The 18,618-nt window shown below is 40.2% G+C and overlaps 1 protein-coding gene and 1 long non-coding RNA gene across 7 annotated transcripts in view; one reads left to right on the plus strand and one right to left on the minus strand.

Annotated features, from left to right (window-relative positions):
• Positions 1–18,618, plus strand: part of USP45 (ubiquitin specific peptidase 45) — a 91,482-nt gene that overhangs the window by 50,152 nt on the left and 22,712 nt on the right. For all 5 annotated transcript variants that reach the window (XM_072141911.1, XM_072141907.1, XM_072141908.1 and 2 more), the window contains one exon: positions 14,476–14,563. In XM_072141911.1, coding sequence (XP_071998012.1) covers positions 14,476–14,563 — 88 coding nt within the window. The remainder of the gene's footprint in view (positions 1–14,475; positions 14,564–18,618) is intronic.
• Positions 6,779–18,618, minus strand: part of LOC140121830 (uncharacterized) — a 51,331-nt gene continuing 39,491 nt past the window's right edge. For both annotated transcript variants that reach the window (XR_011854192.1, XR_011854190.1), the window contains exon 3: positions 6,779–7,017. This is a non-coding gene — a long non-coding RNA (uncharacterized lncRNA). The remainder of the gene's footprint in view (positions 7,018–18,618) is intronic.

Raw genomic sequence — 18,618 nt, forward strand, 5'->3', positions numbered from 1 at the left:
GGCATACATATTTTTTTTTTTTACTAGTTGCTGAAGCATTACATTCCTTCTATACCAGAGGGAGTAGCCATGTATATGAAGGCAATGTATTGCAGTGGTTTGGCATCAAATGTGAATTGTATAGCAATGATGTTTAATAGGCTTCAGATCCTAGATTCAGTACTACACAATTGTACCATTTAGTAGATTGTTCAATAAATATAGTGTACATGTGTATGTGTTTGTATGTATGTATGTGTGTGTATATATATATATTGTTTTGAAACACCTTCTCATTCAAACAGCCTTGAGGGGTGTTTAGGGTCATTGTCCTGTTGAAAAAAAAAAATGGTGGTCCAATTAAACGCAAATCTGATGGAATAGCATGCCGCTGCAAGATGCTGTGGTAACCATGCTGGTTCAGTATACCTTCAATTATGAATAAATCCCCAACAGTGTCACCAGCAAAGCACCACCACATCATCACACCTCCTCCTCCATGCTTCACAGTGAGAACCAGGCCTGTAGAGTCCATTCGTTCACCTTTTCTGCGTTGCACAAAGACACGGTGGTTGGAACCAAAGATCTCAAATTTGATCAGAACAGAGCACAGATTTCCACTGGTTTAATTTCCATTCCTTGTGCTTTTTAGCCCAGACAAGTCTCTTCTGCTTGTTGCCTGTCCTTAGCAGTGGTCTCCTAGCAGCTATTTTACTATGAAGGCTGCTGCACAGTCTCCTCTTAACAGTTGTTGTAGAGATGTGTCTGCTGCTAGAACTGTGTGGCATTGACCTGGTCTCTAATCTGAGCTGCTCTTAACCTGTGATTTCTGAGGTTGGTCTTCCTTTCCTGGGGCGGTCCTCCTTTCCTGGGGCGGTCCTCACGTGAGCCAGTTTCTTTGTAGCACTTGATGGTTTTTGCAACTGCATTTTGGGACACTTTCAAAGTTTGAAGTAAAGTAATGATGGCCACGCGTTTTTTTGTACTCAGCTGCTTTTTTCTAGACATAGTACAAAATCTAACAGTTTATTCCAACTGATGGTCCCAACCCCATTTATAAGGCAAGAAATCCCACTTATTACACCTGACAGGGCACACCTGTGATGTGAAAACCTTTTCTGGTGACTACATCTTGAAGCTCATAAAGAGAATGGCAAGAGTGTGTAAAGCAGTAATTAAATCAAAAGATGGCTACTTTGAAGTATTTTATTGACATATTTTCTGTGGTTTTACTTTATTTTTGTTAAGTATATAATTCCACCTATGTTAAGTCATAGTTTTGATTCTTTCAGTGTGAATCTACAATTTTTTTTAGTCAAGGTTTTCGTGCAAAACCCATATAATGTTCCCAGATCTGGGATAGGTACAGGCAGTTACATACATGATAGCTATTGCAGCCTCTGACTAAACTAAAGCATCCGGAGAGCTTCACAAGAGGTGAAAATGCAGTTAAAGTAAGATTTTTTTTTTTTTTGGCTGATTCTTTGTGTTTGTTTTTTTCCAAAGTAACTTCTGTATATTCTATGACAATGCAGTTATCTGGAATATTTCACAAAATATCAGGTCCTTCAAATGTCATAGTAAGAGAATTTGTATAGAATTTTTTTACTTGTTAAATCTGCTCTTCTTTTCTAATAAAAAGGCATTTGGAAATATAATATTTATTAATACCTTATGAAAAGTATAATATTCTCAATTAGCATTTCTTAAGAGATCCTAGACCAGTGGTGGCGAACTTATGGCACGGTGCCAGAGGTGGCACTCAGAGCCCTTTCTGTGGGCTCTCGGGCCATTGCCACAATTTCACCAAACAGGACCAAATCCACCAAATCTTCCGCCAGTCCCAAGCAACTTAAGGGATGCTGCTCTCAATGCTATATTAAAACGACACTTTACTGGCTGTTTTAAACTGCAGGAGAAGTAAGAAGGTGTTGACTGAACTGCATTGTCTTTGGAGGTCATCCTGTTGGACCCACTATTCTTCCTGGAGAGAGGCTACAATGATGGTCTGAACTTATTTGCCCACCTTTTTTCAACTGTATTGGTGGCCTTAGGAGAGCCAATACATTGAATGATGTTGAAGAACAAGTAGCAATAAGTTACTGCTTGAAATGCCATGTTGGCACTTCATGGTAAATATGTGGATTTTGGTTGTAGTTTGGGCACTCGGTCTCTAAAAGGTTCGCCATCACTGTCCTAGACTATCATTTAAGATTCTGTCTTTTTCGGAAAAATAGAAATGGATGTGAATTTACAATGCAAATTCTTCTTTGATGAGTTCTTTAGTCTGCTCCAGACCTGAATGGATGTATGTGACCTGCAGAGAAGACTTGTATATAAGAAGTACATTAGATATTAAAAATGGCCCTGAGATTCAGTGTTTTGATGCTGCAAATATTTAATCACACACTCTCTTGGATGTAGAGACTGTTTAGGGAGCCAATTTGCGTATCCCTCTATGGTATTCTCTGCTCCTGCCCCTGACCATGCTGGAACCTAAAACTAGGAGGATGATTCTCTCCATGGCAACTGTTTAGCGTCTGGTACTAATTCATCCACTGTTAATTTTGTTAGTGTTGCAGCTGTCAGACGTTTTGCTGGGACAGATTGGATATATTGCTACAGGGCCCGTCTGTTTGTTTTCCACTGCTCTGAATATCAGGAGCGCAGATTTTCTTTTTTACTTATCTGGAGAGATAGTGCTTGACATATATTAACCTTTTCATGCCATGAGCCAACTAAAAGTACATTTATGGCCTTAACCTCCACTATTTACCAGGTTATGGCGTTTGTTGTTCAATTAAAGAATGTTGAATCTATTAACCCCTTCACGCTCCGCGGCGGATATATCCGCCACGGAGCGCAGTGACTTAGCGCTCAGTGGCGGATATATCCGCCACGGCTCCTATGCCGGCTCGGCTCTGGATCAGAGCCGAACCGGCATCGGGAAACACGGGGTGCCGGCTGTAACTAATAGCCGGCACCCCAGTGTAACACCCGCGATCGGAGTTGTCTCCGATCGCGGGTGCTTAACCCGTTAGATGCCGCGGTCAGCGCGACCGCGGCATCTAACAAGTATCTGGGGGGTCTTTCCCCCACGATCGGCCCCCCCGAACCGTTTTCGGGGGGCGCCGATCGTTGCTATAGTAACTCTGGGGTCCGATCTGGACCCCAGAGTTACTAGCAAGAATTGCCAGTAAGATGGCGTCTGTGACGTCATCTTACTGGCAAAGTGCCAGCCTATGCATATGCAAATGCAGTACATGAGTATTGCAGAATATTATCATGAAGAAGCAATCAGAAGATTGCTTGTTCATATCCCATGGTATAAAAGTGAAAAAGTAAAAAAAAAAGTTATTCAATAAAAAAATAAAGTCATAAATCACTAAAAATGCCCCAAACCCCCAAAACATATAAAGAGACATATAACTCAAAAAAAAAGTCTAAATCATAACACAAACCCCACATATATAGTATCACCGCGTCCGTAACAACCCGTAGAATAAAAGTAAATCATTATTGAACCCCCACGATAAACGCCGTAAAAAAAAACTGTTATAAACCCTCCAAAAATTATGATTTTTACCTTTTCAATCCCACAAAAAATGATATAAAATGCGACCAAAAAACCATATGTACTCAGACATGATACTGGTGCAAAGTACAACATGTCCCGCAAAAAACAAGCCATCAACCAGCTCCGTAGCCAAAAACGTAACAAAGTTATGCCACTTGGAAGATGGCAATACAAAAATTATAGATTTTTCCCCACATTAGGGTTTTGTTTGACAAATTTAGTAAAACGTAAGAAAATATATTCATGTCTGGTATCCCCGTAATCGTATCAACCCATAGAATAAAGATAACATGACTATTAGTCTATACGGTGAACACCAAAAAAAAAAAAGTCAAAAATCCAGTACAGAATTGATGCTTTTCTACTCCTGCCCTCAAAAAAAGTTCCTAAATTTTCCTAAATAGGTGATACCAACCCCAAAATGGTAACAATGGAAAAAGCATCTCATCCCGCAAAAAAAATGCCGTCACATGGCCCCAATAACGAAAAAGCGAAAATTTTATAGCCTTCAAAAGGGGCCAATGAGGAAACTAAAATCCTGGCAGCTGCAGCGCCCTCCTTCCCTTCTGCGCCTCGCTGTGCCCTCATAAAACAAGTAACGGCCACATGTGGGGGGTCTTTGTACTCAGGAGAAATTGCAGAACAAATTGTATGGTGGGTTTTCTCTTTTTATATTTTGGAAATGTGTAAATTTTGGTGCTAAATGAACGTATAAGGGAACAATATGACCATTCTAAATTTCACCTCCATTTTGATTCAATTACTATGAAGATCTCAAGGGGTTAACAATCTTCGTAAAAGCTGTTTCTGATAGCTTGAGGGGTGCAGATTTGAAAATGGGTAGATTATATAGGGGGTTTTGATGCTAAATATGTAAAATTTCATTCAAAACTGTATTTATCCCCAAAATAGTCAATTCTGAAAATCCGGAAAAGCGATATTCTATTTGTAAGCCGCGTGACGTCAAAATAAATTATCCAGACATTTCAGAAATTATGAAAATGTAAAGTAGACAAATGGGAAATGTTATTCAGCAACTTATTTAGCTGGTAAATCTATCTGCCTGAAAACGTGATGATTTAGAATTTCGAAAATGGCAAATTTTTCAAAAAATTCATCATATTTTCTTTTTTTTGTAAATAAACGCAAAACTTATCTGCCAAAATTTACCACTAAAATGAAGTACAACATGTGGGGAAAAAACAATCTCAGAATCGTTTTGATAAGTAACAGTGTTCAAAAGTTATAACCATATAAAGCGAAGCAAGTCAGAATCCAAAAAATCGGGCTGAGCCTTAAGCTGTAAAATGGCTGCGTCCTTAAGGGGTTAATCGATATTGGTGATCCAACAAATCATTTGTTGAATTTTCATCTAAATGTATAATTTTACATGCAATGAATTCTTTAGAAGCTCTTTCTGGTTTCAAAACTATAAAATACTTACAATATGCAAGTTTTCAGACATTCTCGTTCAATATCTCATAGTGTTTTAAAAAAAATGATCCCTTCCAGCTCTTACAAATAAAAAGTCATTATTCCATCATCTTGGAGTTATAATTCAGTTAAAATGGCTCCACATTGAGAGTCTTAACGAACCAATGGGTTTGCTGCTGTGCTTAAATCTTGAAGAAGATCAAATGTCTATTGCTTTCACATATCCTCTTGTACCCAATACATGCACATTACATCTTGGCATCTTTGCTTTTGCTTTAGATGTTGGCCAGGCTTCAGTTTTAGAGCAATAAGTACAAATAGACATATAAGAGTGTTACAGTAACAATAGTACAAGTGTGATCCATTGTATGACATGAAAGATGGGAGGGGAGCCTTCCAGTGGGTGAACCCAAAGGAAGAAGGGTGGATGGGCGGGATGAGGAGGAGGGAAGGGGGTGAGGCGGCTGGAGGTACGGGTCTGGTTAGGGTACGACCTTGCCAGGAGGATAGGATTGATTGTCAGTGTAGCCATGTGTTGGAGAATCGAGTTCGATCTTCAGGGGACTATGCAATAAGCTTTTCCATCCTGTGGGTGGATGCAATTTACGCCAGCCATTCAGAGATGGAGGAATTGGAGTCTGAGCACAATTTTCTGGGGATAACTGTCTTGGCAGCTTGCTTCTTTAAACTTGCTGCTTCTTGTATTTATGGGGCAGTATAACATAAATAAGAGGGTCACGTCTGGGGTGTTCGGGATGGAGGCTCCAGTGACGTTTTTGATGCTGGAGATGACTGGACCAGAAAGTTTTGAGTCGGGCGCAGGACCACCAGAGATGGGTCATAGTGCCTTATTCTGCTCCACAGCGCCAGCAGGCATCAGGGACCTCAGGATACTATTTTTGCAGTAGTGTGGGCACTCTGTACCATCTGGAGATTATTTTATAGCTGGTGTCTGGTGGCAATCATGGACCTCTGAGAGAGGGGGCGAAACATTTTGTCCACTGCGTTTGGGAGAAGGTCTTCCCCAGCTCAGTCTCCCAGGTGGCACAGTATGAGGGAGGGATGTTAAGTCGCTCAAACCAGGAAAATTCCTTCTTTTTCCAGAATTACAGGTTCGTTACGAGTCTAGTTAGTAAAAGGGAAAATTGTCGTCAAAGAGGGAGGATAGATCTTCGCGTACTTTGATCCCCAGTTATTATATGCCTCCTGGTGGCCAAGCAAAATGGAAACCAGACATCAGAGGGGGTAGGGAGCCTCAGATTTGGACATATTGTCTGTAAAGTTTGACAAGTGGCCAAAACAATCCAGCTCGCTCATCAGAGCGGGGATTGGCTTAAGGGGTTCCGTAATGTAGACCAGAAGGTAGTCAGCAAAAGCTGAGCATTTGTAGTCTGTTTTGGCTATATGGACTCCCTTGATGTCTGGGTTGTTGCAGATTGCCGATAGGAGGTGCTCCACAACCAGAACGTATAAGAGAGGGGACAGAGGGCCACTCTGCCGGGTGCCATTGTGTATGGAGAATGGAGCCGAGAGGGTTCCATTAATTTAAAGCTTGGTGAGGGGTTGCTGTAAAGGGAGATAAATTTGGTTATGAGGTTTGGGCCTAGGCCAATGTTGGTAAGGGTCTGTCTAAAGAGATCCATCAGTTTCTGGTGGGTCTTTATGAATGAGTTCCAGTAGAAGGAGGGTTCAACCTATTGACTAAGAGTTTTGCAAAGATCTTCGGGTCCACATTGAGTAGTGAGATATGGCAGTTATGGCTTGCAAAGTAAAGGGACATTCAGGGGAGACCGTTTTGAATGCTTTTATTAAGATTGGGTTCAGTGCTTGTGAAAAATGTTTATAGAAGCTGCCTGTGAACCTGTCTGGGCTTGGGGTTTTACCTCCTGGTAGGTTTTTGACCACTAGGGTGGATTCCGTGATGGTTTTTCCAAGTCCGTGATGGTTTCTGTCGGGAGGGAGTTGAACGGTGATGCGGGAGGAGGGGTATATCGGTGATTGGGTCTTGGAATTATCAGGAATTTTGCCTGAAAAGATAAAATGTGTCCTCAAATGAGCACAAACATTAGGAATCATTCTTTCCCACAGTTTTTTCACCTCTCAAATCATGAACACTTAACACTGGTTTACAACACAAGGCTTCTAGAAATGTGGCCATAATAAATGCATATGCAACATGCTGCAACTAATCAAAAATTTTGTCTCAGAATTTACTGGACGATCTTATAAAATTTTTAGATATATAAATTGCAATACTGCAATTTAATTTACCTTATAACATGTAAAACATGTAGAATTCAATATGTTGGTTGCACTACATGTGCAATAAAAGTCAGAATTAAACACCATATTTCAGATTGTAAGAACACTGATGCAGTCGGGATCTCCATGGTATCACAACACTTTGCCAGTGTTCATAACGGGGATTGTACAGATTTGACAGTGATGGGCATAGAAACCACAGATGTCAGAAACATTCTGGATTTTCACCCTTGGTACTCGTGTTCCCAAGGGTATGAACAAGAGACAGGAGTTGTAGTTTTAAATAGTAGTGTTTTTACCTTTTCCAACAAATCAGAGAAGCTGTGTATACATCATGGTAATACAGTGAGGTCATCATCATGAGACCTTGCAAATAGGATATGGGTGTGTATTAGTTATAGCTTTAAGTTGAACTAAGGTAGCCATGAGTAAGGAAGAAATTCCAAAACGCATACGCTGAATGCTACGTTCTGGCCTGGTTGTGTTTTCCATGCATCTAAGAAGACGAAATAAATGTTGGATTTTTTACTAACAACTCTTCAGCTCCATTTTTAAATATGGCTACACCAGAAGTATTCCTGCAATTTGTATAAATCCTCGCATCCTCCCTTCAGACAATCTACATGCAGCAGCAGGTGCCATTTGCAGGAGTGGTTATTGTATGGTGACTTCCACAAAAGTGCACCTCCTGTTTTTGTGATGGTATTTGGAGCCATCAGGGGGGAAAAAAAACAGAGAGAAGAATGGGTGTATATTTTTTTAAAGTACTCTATCCTGCAACCCCTTAACTCTATCCTGCAACCTGGCTTAACCCCTTAACAACTTTCTTTTGTGTGTTTGTTTTTGTGTTCTCTTTTTCACTCCCCACCAGACTTTGGGCAGGTTTTATACACCTTTCTCTCTTTCCCCAAGTGTGGAATATTGACTTCTGAAGAACAGTCAGGGGCTCTCAAAATTGTCTTTAATGTGATGCTTAAGGACATCCTCCACACTTGATTGTGATTTATAATCTTTTTTATGAAATAAACTCCTCACTGATATGATTTAGTATACGACAGTAAAGCCGGTCAAACCAGCAGGATAGTCTTTGTAGAACGGTGTGGCGGATTACTCCTCAGTTTTGGCTCATCTAAATCATCCCCAGATTCCTAGTCCTCTAGTCTAAAGGAACACAACAGGCCTACAACATAATTGGAGCAGAACTGTTAAAGGGAACCTGTCATCAAGAACAGGCACAGTAAACCTTATTTCATCCTGGAGGGTAAGTAGCTTATGTGGTCAATGCACAAACCACTGTTGTCACAGTGGTGGGCGTTTGCATGCCTTAACCCAGGTTCCACCTGTAAGCCCAGTGGCTCCAAAGGACTCTGGGGCCCCAGATGGCTTAGCTACCACCGCAGCCATTTTCTGCATCTTAGATGCCACGTCTAATTCACCGGCCTCTGCATCTGTTCACTGCATAACGCTTGTTATGTAGTGAAGAAAATAGAATAGATAAGTGCTAATAAGCCACTGCTCTCTTCTTTGTAGGGTCTCCAGCTGTTTTTGACAGACGTCCTGCATATTTCATCTCTGCATGAGCAGGGGAATCTGCAACAAAGCAGATAGCCTACCAAGTTCAACTTGATAGTCTTTAGACTATGTTCACAGAGCTTAAAATGTCAATTCCATATTAAATTCTTATTCCACACATTCCTCGTAAGTTATACTTTGAAAATATTGTGTGTGACTTTTTCCAAGAACAGCTTTGTCCAACCACCTACCGTTGATTTTCGTGAGAATAAGATTTTGGGACAGATTTTCCTTACTGACAATCCATGTCACATTGTGACCTATAAACTTGCCCTATTATTGGAAACTGTACACAAGTTCAATACCGAAGAGGTGAAAATAGAACAACGAATTTAAGATTGTAATGTGATCAAATATTGGAAGGAAAATATAGCTATTGAGAAAAAAAATACTGCTATTTAAAGAGGACCTTTCACCACCTCACACATGTGGAGATTAGCATACAAGTCTGTGGGGGCTGCTACACAGATTCGGGGAATTTTGAATTTCTTTCTAGCCCCCACGGTTACGGAGAAATCAGTCCCAGTATCTGACCATTCTAATCCGTGTTCTGTCAGATTGAAGGAGCTGGGTCTGGAGCTGTAGACTTGTGTTATGCTTCTACTGTGCTTCACACGCTGTCCAGTAGGTGGCAGACAGTGTGTGACTTCTCAATGTATGAACACAGCATCTAGATGAGCATAGTTTTTGTATTGGGGTAATAGTGTAAACGTAAACACCACGTTAGTGTAAACATGATGGAAGTACAACTTAACTGCAAATGCGTTGTAAAAACATTGTAAGCACAGCGCAATGTAATGTAGATACTTTTACATCTCGTTTTATGTTTGTCGTGCTTTTGCGGTAACATTGCAGCTACTTTGCACCAGCCATTACCTCACATTTACATCATGTTATCAAATTTGCATTTACATTGTTTTAGTTGTTGCATTTGCTTTCACAACCCGTTTGCAATGTAAACAGAATATACAAACAATGTGAACGCAATTTCATAAAATTATGATTACTTAAACGCAATGTCATCAGAATATTAGCGGATTGTGCGTGAACACAATTTAAAAAAATTATGTTGTGAATCACCTAAAGGAGAAGAGCTACTTGCTTGGCTCCACAGTTGTCCTTCACTTGGTGTCACCATTAGCCTGGGTCCAACCTGTTCTGTCATTATACTGCTGACACTGGATAACAGGTTGTAGCTTACTGGCACTGGCTCCCATATGTCTTCACAGCTGTCAGTGGTCAGCTCAACCCACCATCTCAGCAGTCCAGCCCTGCCATGCATCTTGCTTCAAGCAGATTTTCAAGGAGAAAAGGAGTGTATGTCTTGCATCTGTCATCTTTTAAGAAATGGAAGCATAACCCTTCTTCACTTAAAAAGATAATGCATTGCTATATTTACCATTACTTGTTTGGTCCCCCCTCTTGGATGGATTGTTTTTTCTGACAAATTAGCTGTATTTTTGTATGATGTAAATATTTTTTTTAAATTTGGAAAAATGTCTGTCTGTCCCCAAATCATTTTCACTTCTAAAGCATTTTAATTTCATTATACAACAAACTTGTAAAAGAGTGTGTGCATCTGTATCCCCTTTGAGGTATATGTGCACTGAAGCAAACCCCAGCTGAATGTGTCATTTGGAGAGTATATGAGAAAATGGTTAGTTTTATGCGACTTCCAGCATCCCGTTTAATGGCATGGAATGCTGAATTGTGCCACTGTGAAGCACACTTTACCCTGCAGAAAACAAGCCTTCCTATGTCTTCTGATTTTTATTTTAGGAGGAATACTATTTAGCAGTATAAACATGTCCTGCATTATTACATCCTCTTCAACAATATGATACATTTAGAATTTTCTATGTGGTGTCTGCATGCACCTGCGTGAGTATTGTTCTCATGTTAAACCACGCTTAGGCTACATTCACACTATGTATGCCCGCCATACCATAGTAGGACAAGCATACATCGGCGCCAGGGAGAGGAGGAGGGGATGAACGCCGCTCACCCCGCCCCTCTCCATAGATATATATGGTTGTGGCGCCATATTACGGGGAAAGATAAGACATGTCCTATCTTTCTCCTGGCTATGGAACGGTACAGTGCCGCACCGTACCGCACCCGTAGGGCTCCGTGAGCCCATTGCCGTGTATGAGAGACATGCGATATATGCTGTATATATACGTCCCCCATACGTTCATGAGAATGTAGCCTTACATTGTTTTCTTAAGACCCTTTTATTCAGCTATTTTTTAAACTGAACTGGAGACATGTCCTAGATTTATCTGTTTCCCTACACTAGACTTCCCATTCTAGTATAGGGGTCAGAGCATCTCCCAAATGCATAAACTTTTCACTAAGCCATAAGTATAGAAAAAAAATAGATGAAATATTAAACAGCCGTTAAAAACTGACTATACTTTACTTTAATACATAATGGGGAAACAGACTTGCTTTAATATATACAGAGCTGGTTGCCAGAAGAATGTAGCTTGTATCTTTCAATGACGGTCACCCTTCACTTCGTGTCACCATTAGCCTGGGTCCAACCTGTTCTGTCATTATACTGCTGACACTGTACAACAGGTTGTAGCTTACTGGCACTGGCTCCCATATGTCTTCACAGCTGTGAGTGGTCAACTCAACCCACCATCTCAGCAGTCCAGCCCTGCCATGCATCTTGCTTCAAGCAGATTTTCAAGGAGAAAAGAGTGCACATCTTTTAGCTGTCAGAATGCTGCAAATCAATTCTAATAGTGTCTGGTACTTCTCCTGACAGACTCGCAAACACAGGGTTGTTTAATCAAAAAAATTAAGAGATTTTATAATCCGAATGGTAAATTGTGAAATTATTACCATTATAATTGTTAATACTATTAATATGTTATTATTTTGTACTGTTAGTAAGAACAGAAATTTCCTTTCCTCAGGGGGGCTCAGAAATGAACCCTGCTTCAATTCCTCTGTTGCTTCAGTTCTTCCATTTTCATTTACCATTTTCCAGAGGAGTTTACTTTCCTCTGTCCTCTCTTCCGTTGTACCCTTGTTACTCCCCAAGGAGCCCATTCAAAGGTTGAAGTGGGGGCACATTATTCCCAATCTGCTTTTATTATTAACATTTTTGGTTCCACTCACTTTTAAAAGCATAGAAAAGTACACCTGGCTCCCTGCATACAAACTGCATTGAATCACAGGGGCGTTGATTACAAGGCTGCAGTCTATGTCATCATCATCATTATCTCCTCTCTGCTCTTCTATCTACTCTCTCCTGCAGATGTTAACTAACCCCATGCTCCAAGCAGATCTCCGTCATCTCACTTCTATAGGAGGAAGGAAGAGGGGCTACAAGAGCAGTGTTGGGAGATAATGATGACACAAGGATTTAAATGCCCCTGTTACTCAATGCAGTTTGCTGGCAGGAAGTCGGGTCTACTTTTATCAACTTTTAATAATGAGTGGAACCATAAACGGTGGCAATGCCAGATCTCCCAAATTAGAAAAGTAGAGCTGATAAGGAAACATCTACTGATGGTAGATGTCCCAAACTTACAAAAAGCGAGGTAATCCCCTAGCCTAAACAACGAGCAAGTGAGTCCCAGAATGGCCAGATAATCCTCAAAATATTCAAATGGCTGGTGACGCCCAGGGCTACGTAACCTGAGCGCCTCTCTGCTTTTTCTCCACTGCTAATATATGCACACCCCCACCATGTTCATAGCAGCCTGGTCCTGCCGGCCTGATCTGCTGAGCCATGAGTAAAATACCCCAAATTGCAAGGCCATGTATCCATCCAGGAGACAAAGTATTGAAGTATGTATTTATTTCCCTGCCCCAACAAAAGATTAGATTTTTTTTTAAAACTCTAGCACCCACTTTTGTAACGCTACTACCTGACCACTGGATCATGATGTGTCAGACCATCTTGCTTTCTGTACTATTATTAACCCCTTCCCGCCGCAGCCCTTTTTCGTTTTTGCGTTTTCATTTTTCACTCCCCACATTCAAAAATCCATAACTTTTTTATTTTTCCATTTACAGAGCTGTGTGACGGCTTATTTTCTGGTAAATGGTGGTATTTAATATTCCATGCCGTGTACTGGGAAGCAGGAAAAAATTCTAAATGCAGTGAAATTGGTAAAAAAAATGCATTTGTGCCGTATTCTTGTGGGCTTGGATTTTACGGATTTCACTGTACGTCCCAAATGACAGGTCTACTTTATTCTTCGGTACGATTACGGAGATGACATATTTATATAGGTTTTATAATGTTTTCATACATTTAAAAAAATTTAAACATCCTGTTGTTTTTATATTTTGTGGTAAGAATTGTAATTTCTTATAACTTCATTTTTAGGGTTAAATATCATAATGATAACAATGTATTAAGCTTTTCCTTAGGGGAATAGAATAGAATGGCTATTTCTTTTTTTATTAAACCGTTTACGTAGTTGACCCTACACTTACTTATTGCAAGATAAGATGGTTTTCTAACTTTTTGATCACTTTTATTGCATTTATAGGGAGGTAGTAAGCACCAAAATGGCAATTTGAAATAGTTTTTTTATTTTTTATACCTTTCACAGTGATGGTATAACAGAATATCTGCTTAGTCAAGTTCACTTCAGACATGGCAATACACATTTTGTGGGGTGTACTGCAGCTGTCTTCAATACTGTGTGTGGCGGCTGTACTTGCTAGCTCTGAAGCCGGTAGACATAATGACCTATCTAATGAGTAGTCTACAAAACGCTGGTAATCTCTCTCTATTATTTTGAATGTAATATATCTGGTTACATGCATTATATGTATCTGCTTTATATGCCATGAGGTGCAATTTAATTCTAGAACATGTATAAAAACATCCCAAAATGCTATGCATTTTATAGCCCATAGTCAATGTGACTTGACAGTGGCCACTTCCATTTGAAAACTTTTGGGTCTTCCTAACCAGACACAAATTTTACCTTTTGGAATATTCTAAAATAATTTCTTAAATTTCCCAAAATGTGCCTATCCTTCTATATGAGACACTGTTCATATACCACTTATTTTAAATGATATTTATTATTATTATTATTATTATTTGAGCCTTGTTCAAAATGGGTCATTATTACAAAATCAGTAATATATGCACTGCATTTGCTTAGCTTTGCAGATATTCTAGGGCCTCCTATTTGTCTCCTCGATACAATGATTAGGTTTGTCTATGATATTAATATGCTGCTTTCCAGTGGCGTAACTAGAAGCTCATGGGCCCCAGTTCAAAGTCTGTTACAGGCCTCCGGCTATAATGTATGGTTTATAGTAAAAGTCTTCTCATATGTGAGAGTGACACCATAGGGGCCCCCTAAACCTCTTGGGCCCAGGTGCAATCGCAACCTCTGCACCCCCTAAAGTTACGCCACTTCTGCTTTCTTCCGCTTAGATTATTGAAGAAACTCTTGTGTAAGTGGTCTGCAACCAGAGTCTCTCCAGCTATAGTGAAGCCATCATTCCTAGCAGGCTATTGAAGTCAAATGTTTCCAGTATGATGTTTATTTTTTTAATTTATTTTGTAATTCAATAATAGAAAAAAAATTGATAACCCTAATGTAGTGTAATCCTTACTTTTCTGATAATTTGATATTAAAACCTGCTATTAATTTAATTCATAGGGCCCCTCAATTTAAGACTTTTCAGCAGCAAGATAGCCAGGAACTGCTTCACTATTTGTTGGATGCTTTACGCTTTGAAGAAACAAAGGTAAGGTGTTTTTTTATTTTTTCGTGTTTCATTGGTTAAGGCGGTTTTGCTCTGCTGATTTGCTTTTCAGAAATTAGTAAATTTGTCTTACTAATTTTTGTGCATTTTATCTACCAAAAAATGCTCCAGATTCTTAAGGTGCACTGTAAAGGGTTGGCCACTTTTCAAAAAACATGTTCCATTGGACATGTATCTACATTTATATGTACCTTTACCTTTTAAGAGCTTCAGCCTTTCCCTGTTCTCACTATGCTTCCCTCTACATATATAAACAACTTCTTCTCTCTCACTGCTCCAGCCCGTCCTCATGGCTTCTCCCACTGTGTATCTCTCTCTCACACAGGACGTCTCACTAGCAGACACAGGAAGAGGGGAGAGTCTACAGAGAGCACAAATGTAAATAGCAGGACTGCAGAATCACTTATAAAGACAATAAAGGCACATGGGCAACTTAGCATGATTCTAAGTATTGCACACACTGTTAAAAAAGCCATACTTCCTATCCCCAGAAAATTATCTATGTAGGCCTACCTGGCACCCTAACAGAAGGAGCAGCGAGTCACAAGGAGCGTAGCTTATTCAGTTGAGTCACTGTATCTCTCAGCTCATGTGTCCGGCATCTGCCTCATTCCCTTCTCCCTTTTTCCCTATGTCATCCTCTGCTCCCGTTGAATTCCCATCCCTGTGTACTCAGCCCAACATCAATCATATTCAGTGAGCAGTGGAGTCGGTTTGTGTCCTCTACTGCCTTATTGCACATGTGTGGCTTCTTGAAGGGGGGTAATGAGAAAGATGTCTGGGGACAAGGACTGAGTCACACAGACTCAGCCAAATAAGCTACGCCCCTTCTGGCAAGATGGCAGGTAGGCTTACAAAGATTACTTTCAAAATTATTTATTTTTTATTTTATTTAATCCATGTTCCCACAGCGCTATTCTTATTATTGCCCACAAGGTCATTAGCTCTTTTAAGAGAAGGTGACAATTCTCTTTAAAGAGCAGCTGTGGTGAGAGATAAAATATCACAGGGCCTTTCGGACCCTACTTTACAGATAAATAGTAGTTCACCTGGGCTTTCCAGTGTCTGCGCTTATGAAGTTATTATTCCCTGACAGGATAGGGAAGTCACTGCTCTACAAGGCTCTAGCACATTTGTTATCCAGTACATGTATAAGTACAGGTTTTCATCTTTACATTAGGCGACAATTGATATTTGTAACTGGTCATTGACACATAATTGAATGGATTCACCTGCTTTATCATCTCCCTCTCTCCTGATATGGTCTCGATATGCTAGCTGTATAAATCCTCTATGCAGAGGTCACCGCCATGGTTTGTGAACTTGAGGTAAAGAACGTCTGGTGACCCCATTTATGCTTCCAGTGATCTTGACGTCTGTCAGAAAACTACATGCTAAACTTCTGCACTCACCCGTGTATGAGTCATTTGAAAAGGCTTTGTGCCTGTGATCAAGACATTGCTAATACTGGTCAGATAAAGGTTGGATTCCACCCTCTGCCACAATTACAGAGCCTGTTTTACTATAATGGTACATTAGTATGAGCATCCTCTTTATCACCCCAGGGCAGCACAGCAGGGGGGCAGCACTATTAAAAGCTCAGCTCTGTTCTTAGATTTTTTTCCCCTCTAGCCCCTTTTCATGGCAGTAGACGGTGTGACAAAATTAGGATGTCAGGTCTGGGGGTATGTCAAGGCCCTTAAGCACTGACAGTTGTGTCGATCTTACACAGCAGTACCTTCGCCGTGGTTGCATTGTCTACCATGGGAAAGCCACAGCTGCCAACCATGCAATTGTAATGGAGTGTCAACCATGTGTTTCTGGATGTAAGAATGCCCACAGCAATATGTCTGCCACCAGGATGCTTTTAAAGACATTTACCATCACGTTGTGTAGTTTGCCTTTGTTTCATTTGCTTGCTTTGAGAGGTTATAGGCAGGCAATGAAGATATCATTTTAGACTAGTTGATACTTTGGTGACGTAGAACATGTCATTAAACAGAATGAGAACTTTCTGCGCTATTTATATGATGAGAAGTTAATTGTGCAAGGTAAGGGTATGAACTTTTATTGAGCTGAATGTATTTAAAGGGTAGAAACAAAGCTGCTATAAACTCATGAAGTCCAGAATAGAGCATCTGAGGTTACTTTAAAGTCCTACTAGCAACTTTATATTAATTCACCAGTGGCCATCTGCTCCTACATTCCTGTGAGGAGAATACAGGCTTTTATGTGATCCTTGTTCTATCAGGGCTGCATTTTTAGATGAGAGGTAACCACTATAACAGTCTGGATTGATCAGGGATCCTAAATTAGCAGTATATAATAAGACATATTTAAACTTAAATTATAAAAGAGGTGGATGCAACGACAACCTCATGCCCCCTCTTGACATAACCAGATCTATCTGGTCCATAACCATATTAGGTTGATCTGTCTTGTGTATAAAAATATTTTTTTCCCAAAGCCTGGTGGGGAAGATGGCAAAAATGTGTTTGCGTGCCTTGCCCTTCCCCCTGTTTGCCTACAAAGTGTATAAACTTTCTTACTGGCCCCCCTCCCAATCAAAATACCCCCATAATACTCCTTTTGTGACCCATTGGTAGTGGTTGACAGCTGCTGCTTTTGAAAGATGGTACTAACTTCTATAGAGTGAAATATAGGGGCATCTGAAGTGATGCTTCCTTCCAGTCTCTTAAAGGGATTTCTCTGGGTCAATTTTGTAATTGGTAAATAGTTTTAAGACAAAAGAGGGAATTCTAGAAGGGATGTGATAGTTTAGTGGGTTTCCTCTGGGTCCTAAGGTTTCCTCCAACACTCCGTAACATACTGGTAGGTTGATTAGATTGTGAGCCCCATGGGGGCAGGAACTGATTTAGCAAGCTCCGTGATCTGTGTGCGCTATATAAATAAAGAATTATTATTTTTTAGTGTTGTAAAAGCTGTGGATGGGCTCAGTCTCAGATCTGCTGCTAATGTCTTGGTACTAGTTGGAGTTCATGTCTTTTGGTGACAAAAGGGAAAGCTCCCCATTTATTTATTTTAAGTTTGTTTGTATGTATGTACATGGATAATTTGATGGCGCTATATAACAAAAAATTATTATTATATATTCTAATCTAATGTATATTCTTTGTCAATTCAATGAACAGATCATCTCCCTGTGCTCCTTACATTAAAAGGGTTGCCTGAGTGTTAGAAAAATGTAGGAATTGGGCTGGGGAGGACTTTTTAAAAAAAATAAACATGTACTTACCTCCTCTGTTGCTTGCAGTGTCCCGTGTAGCGGTCCGTCAGAGCTGTGTCCCTATATGTTCACAGATGCATGGAAGTCCCGCTCTGACAACTTCCAGGCAGCCTGGCACACCCACCCATGTGCTTTCCAAGCGTTGCATCAGGCACCAGTCCAAGAGATGGGTGGATGTGCCGGGCCGCCTGGAAGATGTCGGAATGGAGCTGATTGACCACTATGTGGGACACCAGGAGCGACACAGGAGGTGCGTGCATGTTTATTTTTTTAAAAAAGTCCTTCACATCCCACTCGAACAACCCCTTTAAGAAACTGCAATTCAAGGGATATGGTCAAGATGCTTTAACAGACTTCAGCACTGACTTTTTACTTTTGACATTTACTTTTTTTTTAATACTTATCACAGATAAGAATGTCTTTGAAAAATATACATTTTAAATCAGACTAGTGTTGTTATAGTTGCTGTAGTGTCTATACCATATAATTTGCCTTACACAGGCTTCAAATCTATAAACCGAATACATTTCTATTGTTGTTGTAGATTTATTTAGTGTTTGATTTTGGCCCATGCTGGCTTTGGTTGTAAGGTAACATCCGATACACAGACAGATGACATTACAATTTTTAGCCAGCTAATGTCACTAATGCATTGTTCTACCCACTTTGTGGGATAGGATTGTTTTTGTTTCTGCTACGTGTCCTCCCCTCCCCCATTTCTATTGAAAACCTCTTTTTATGTTTGACCTAAATAAATGGTTTAACTCGCTAATCCCACCAGAGGGGGTTA

The sequence above is a fragment of the Engystomops pustulosus genome, chromosome 3 (assembly GCF_040894005.1).
Source record: "Engystomops pustulosus chromosome 3, aEngPut4.maternal, whole genome shotgun sequence".
Lineage (NCBI taxonomy): Eukaryota > Metazoa > Chordata > Amphibia > Anura > Leptodactylidae > Engystomops > Engystomops pustulosus.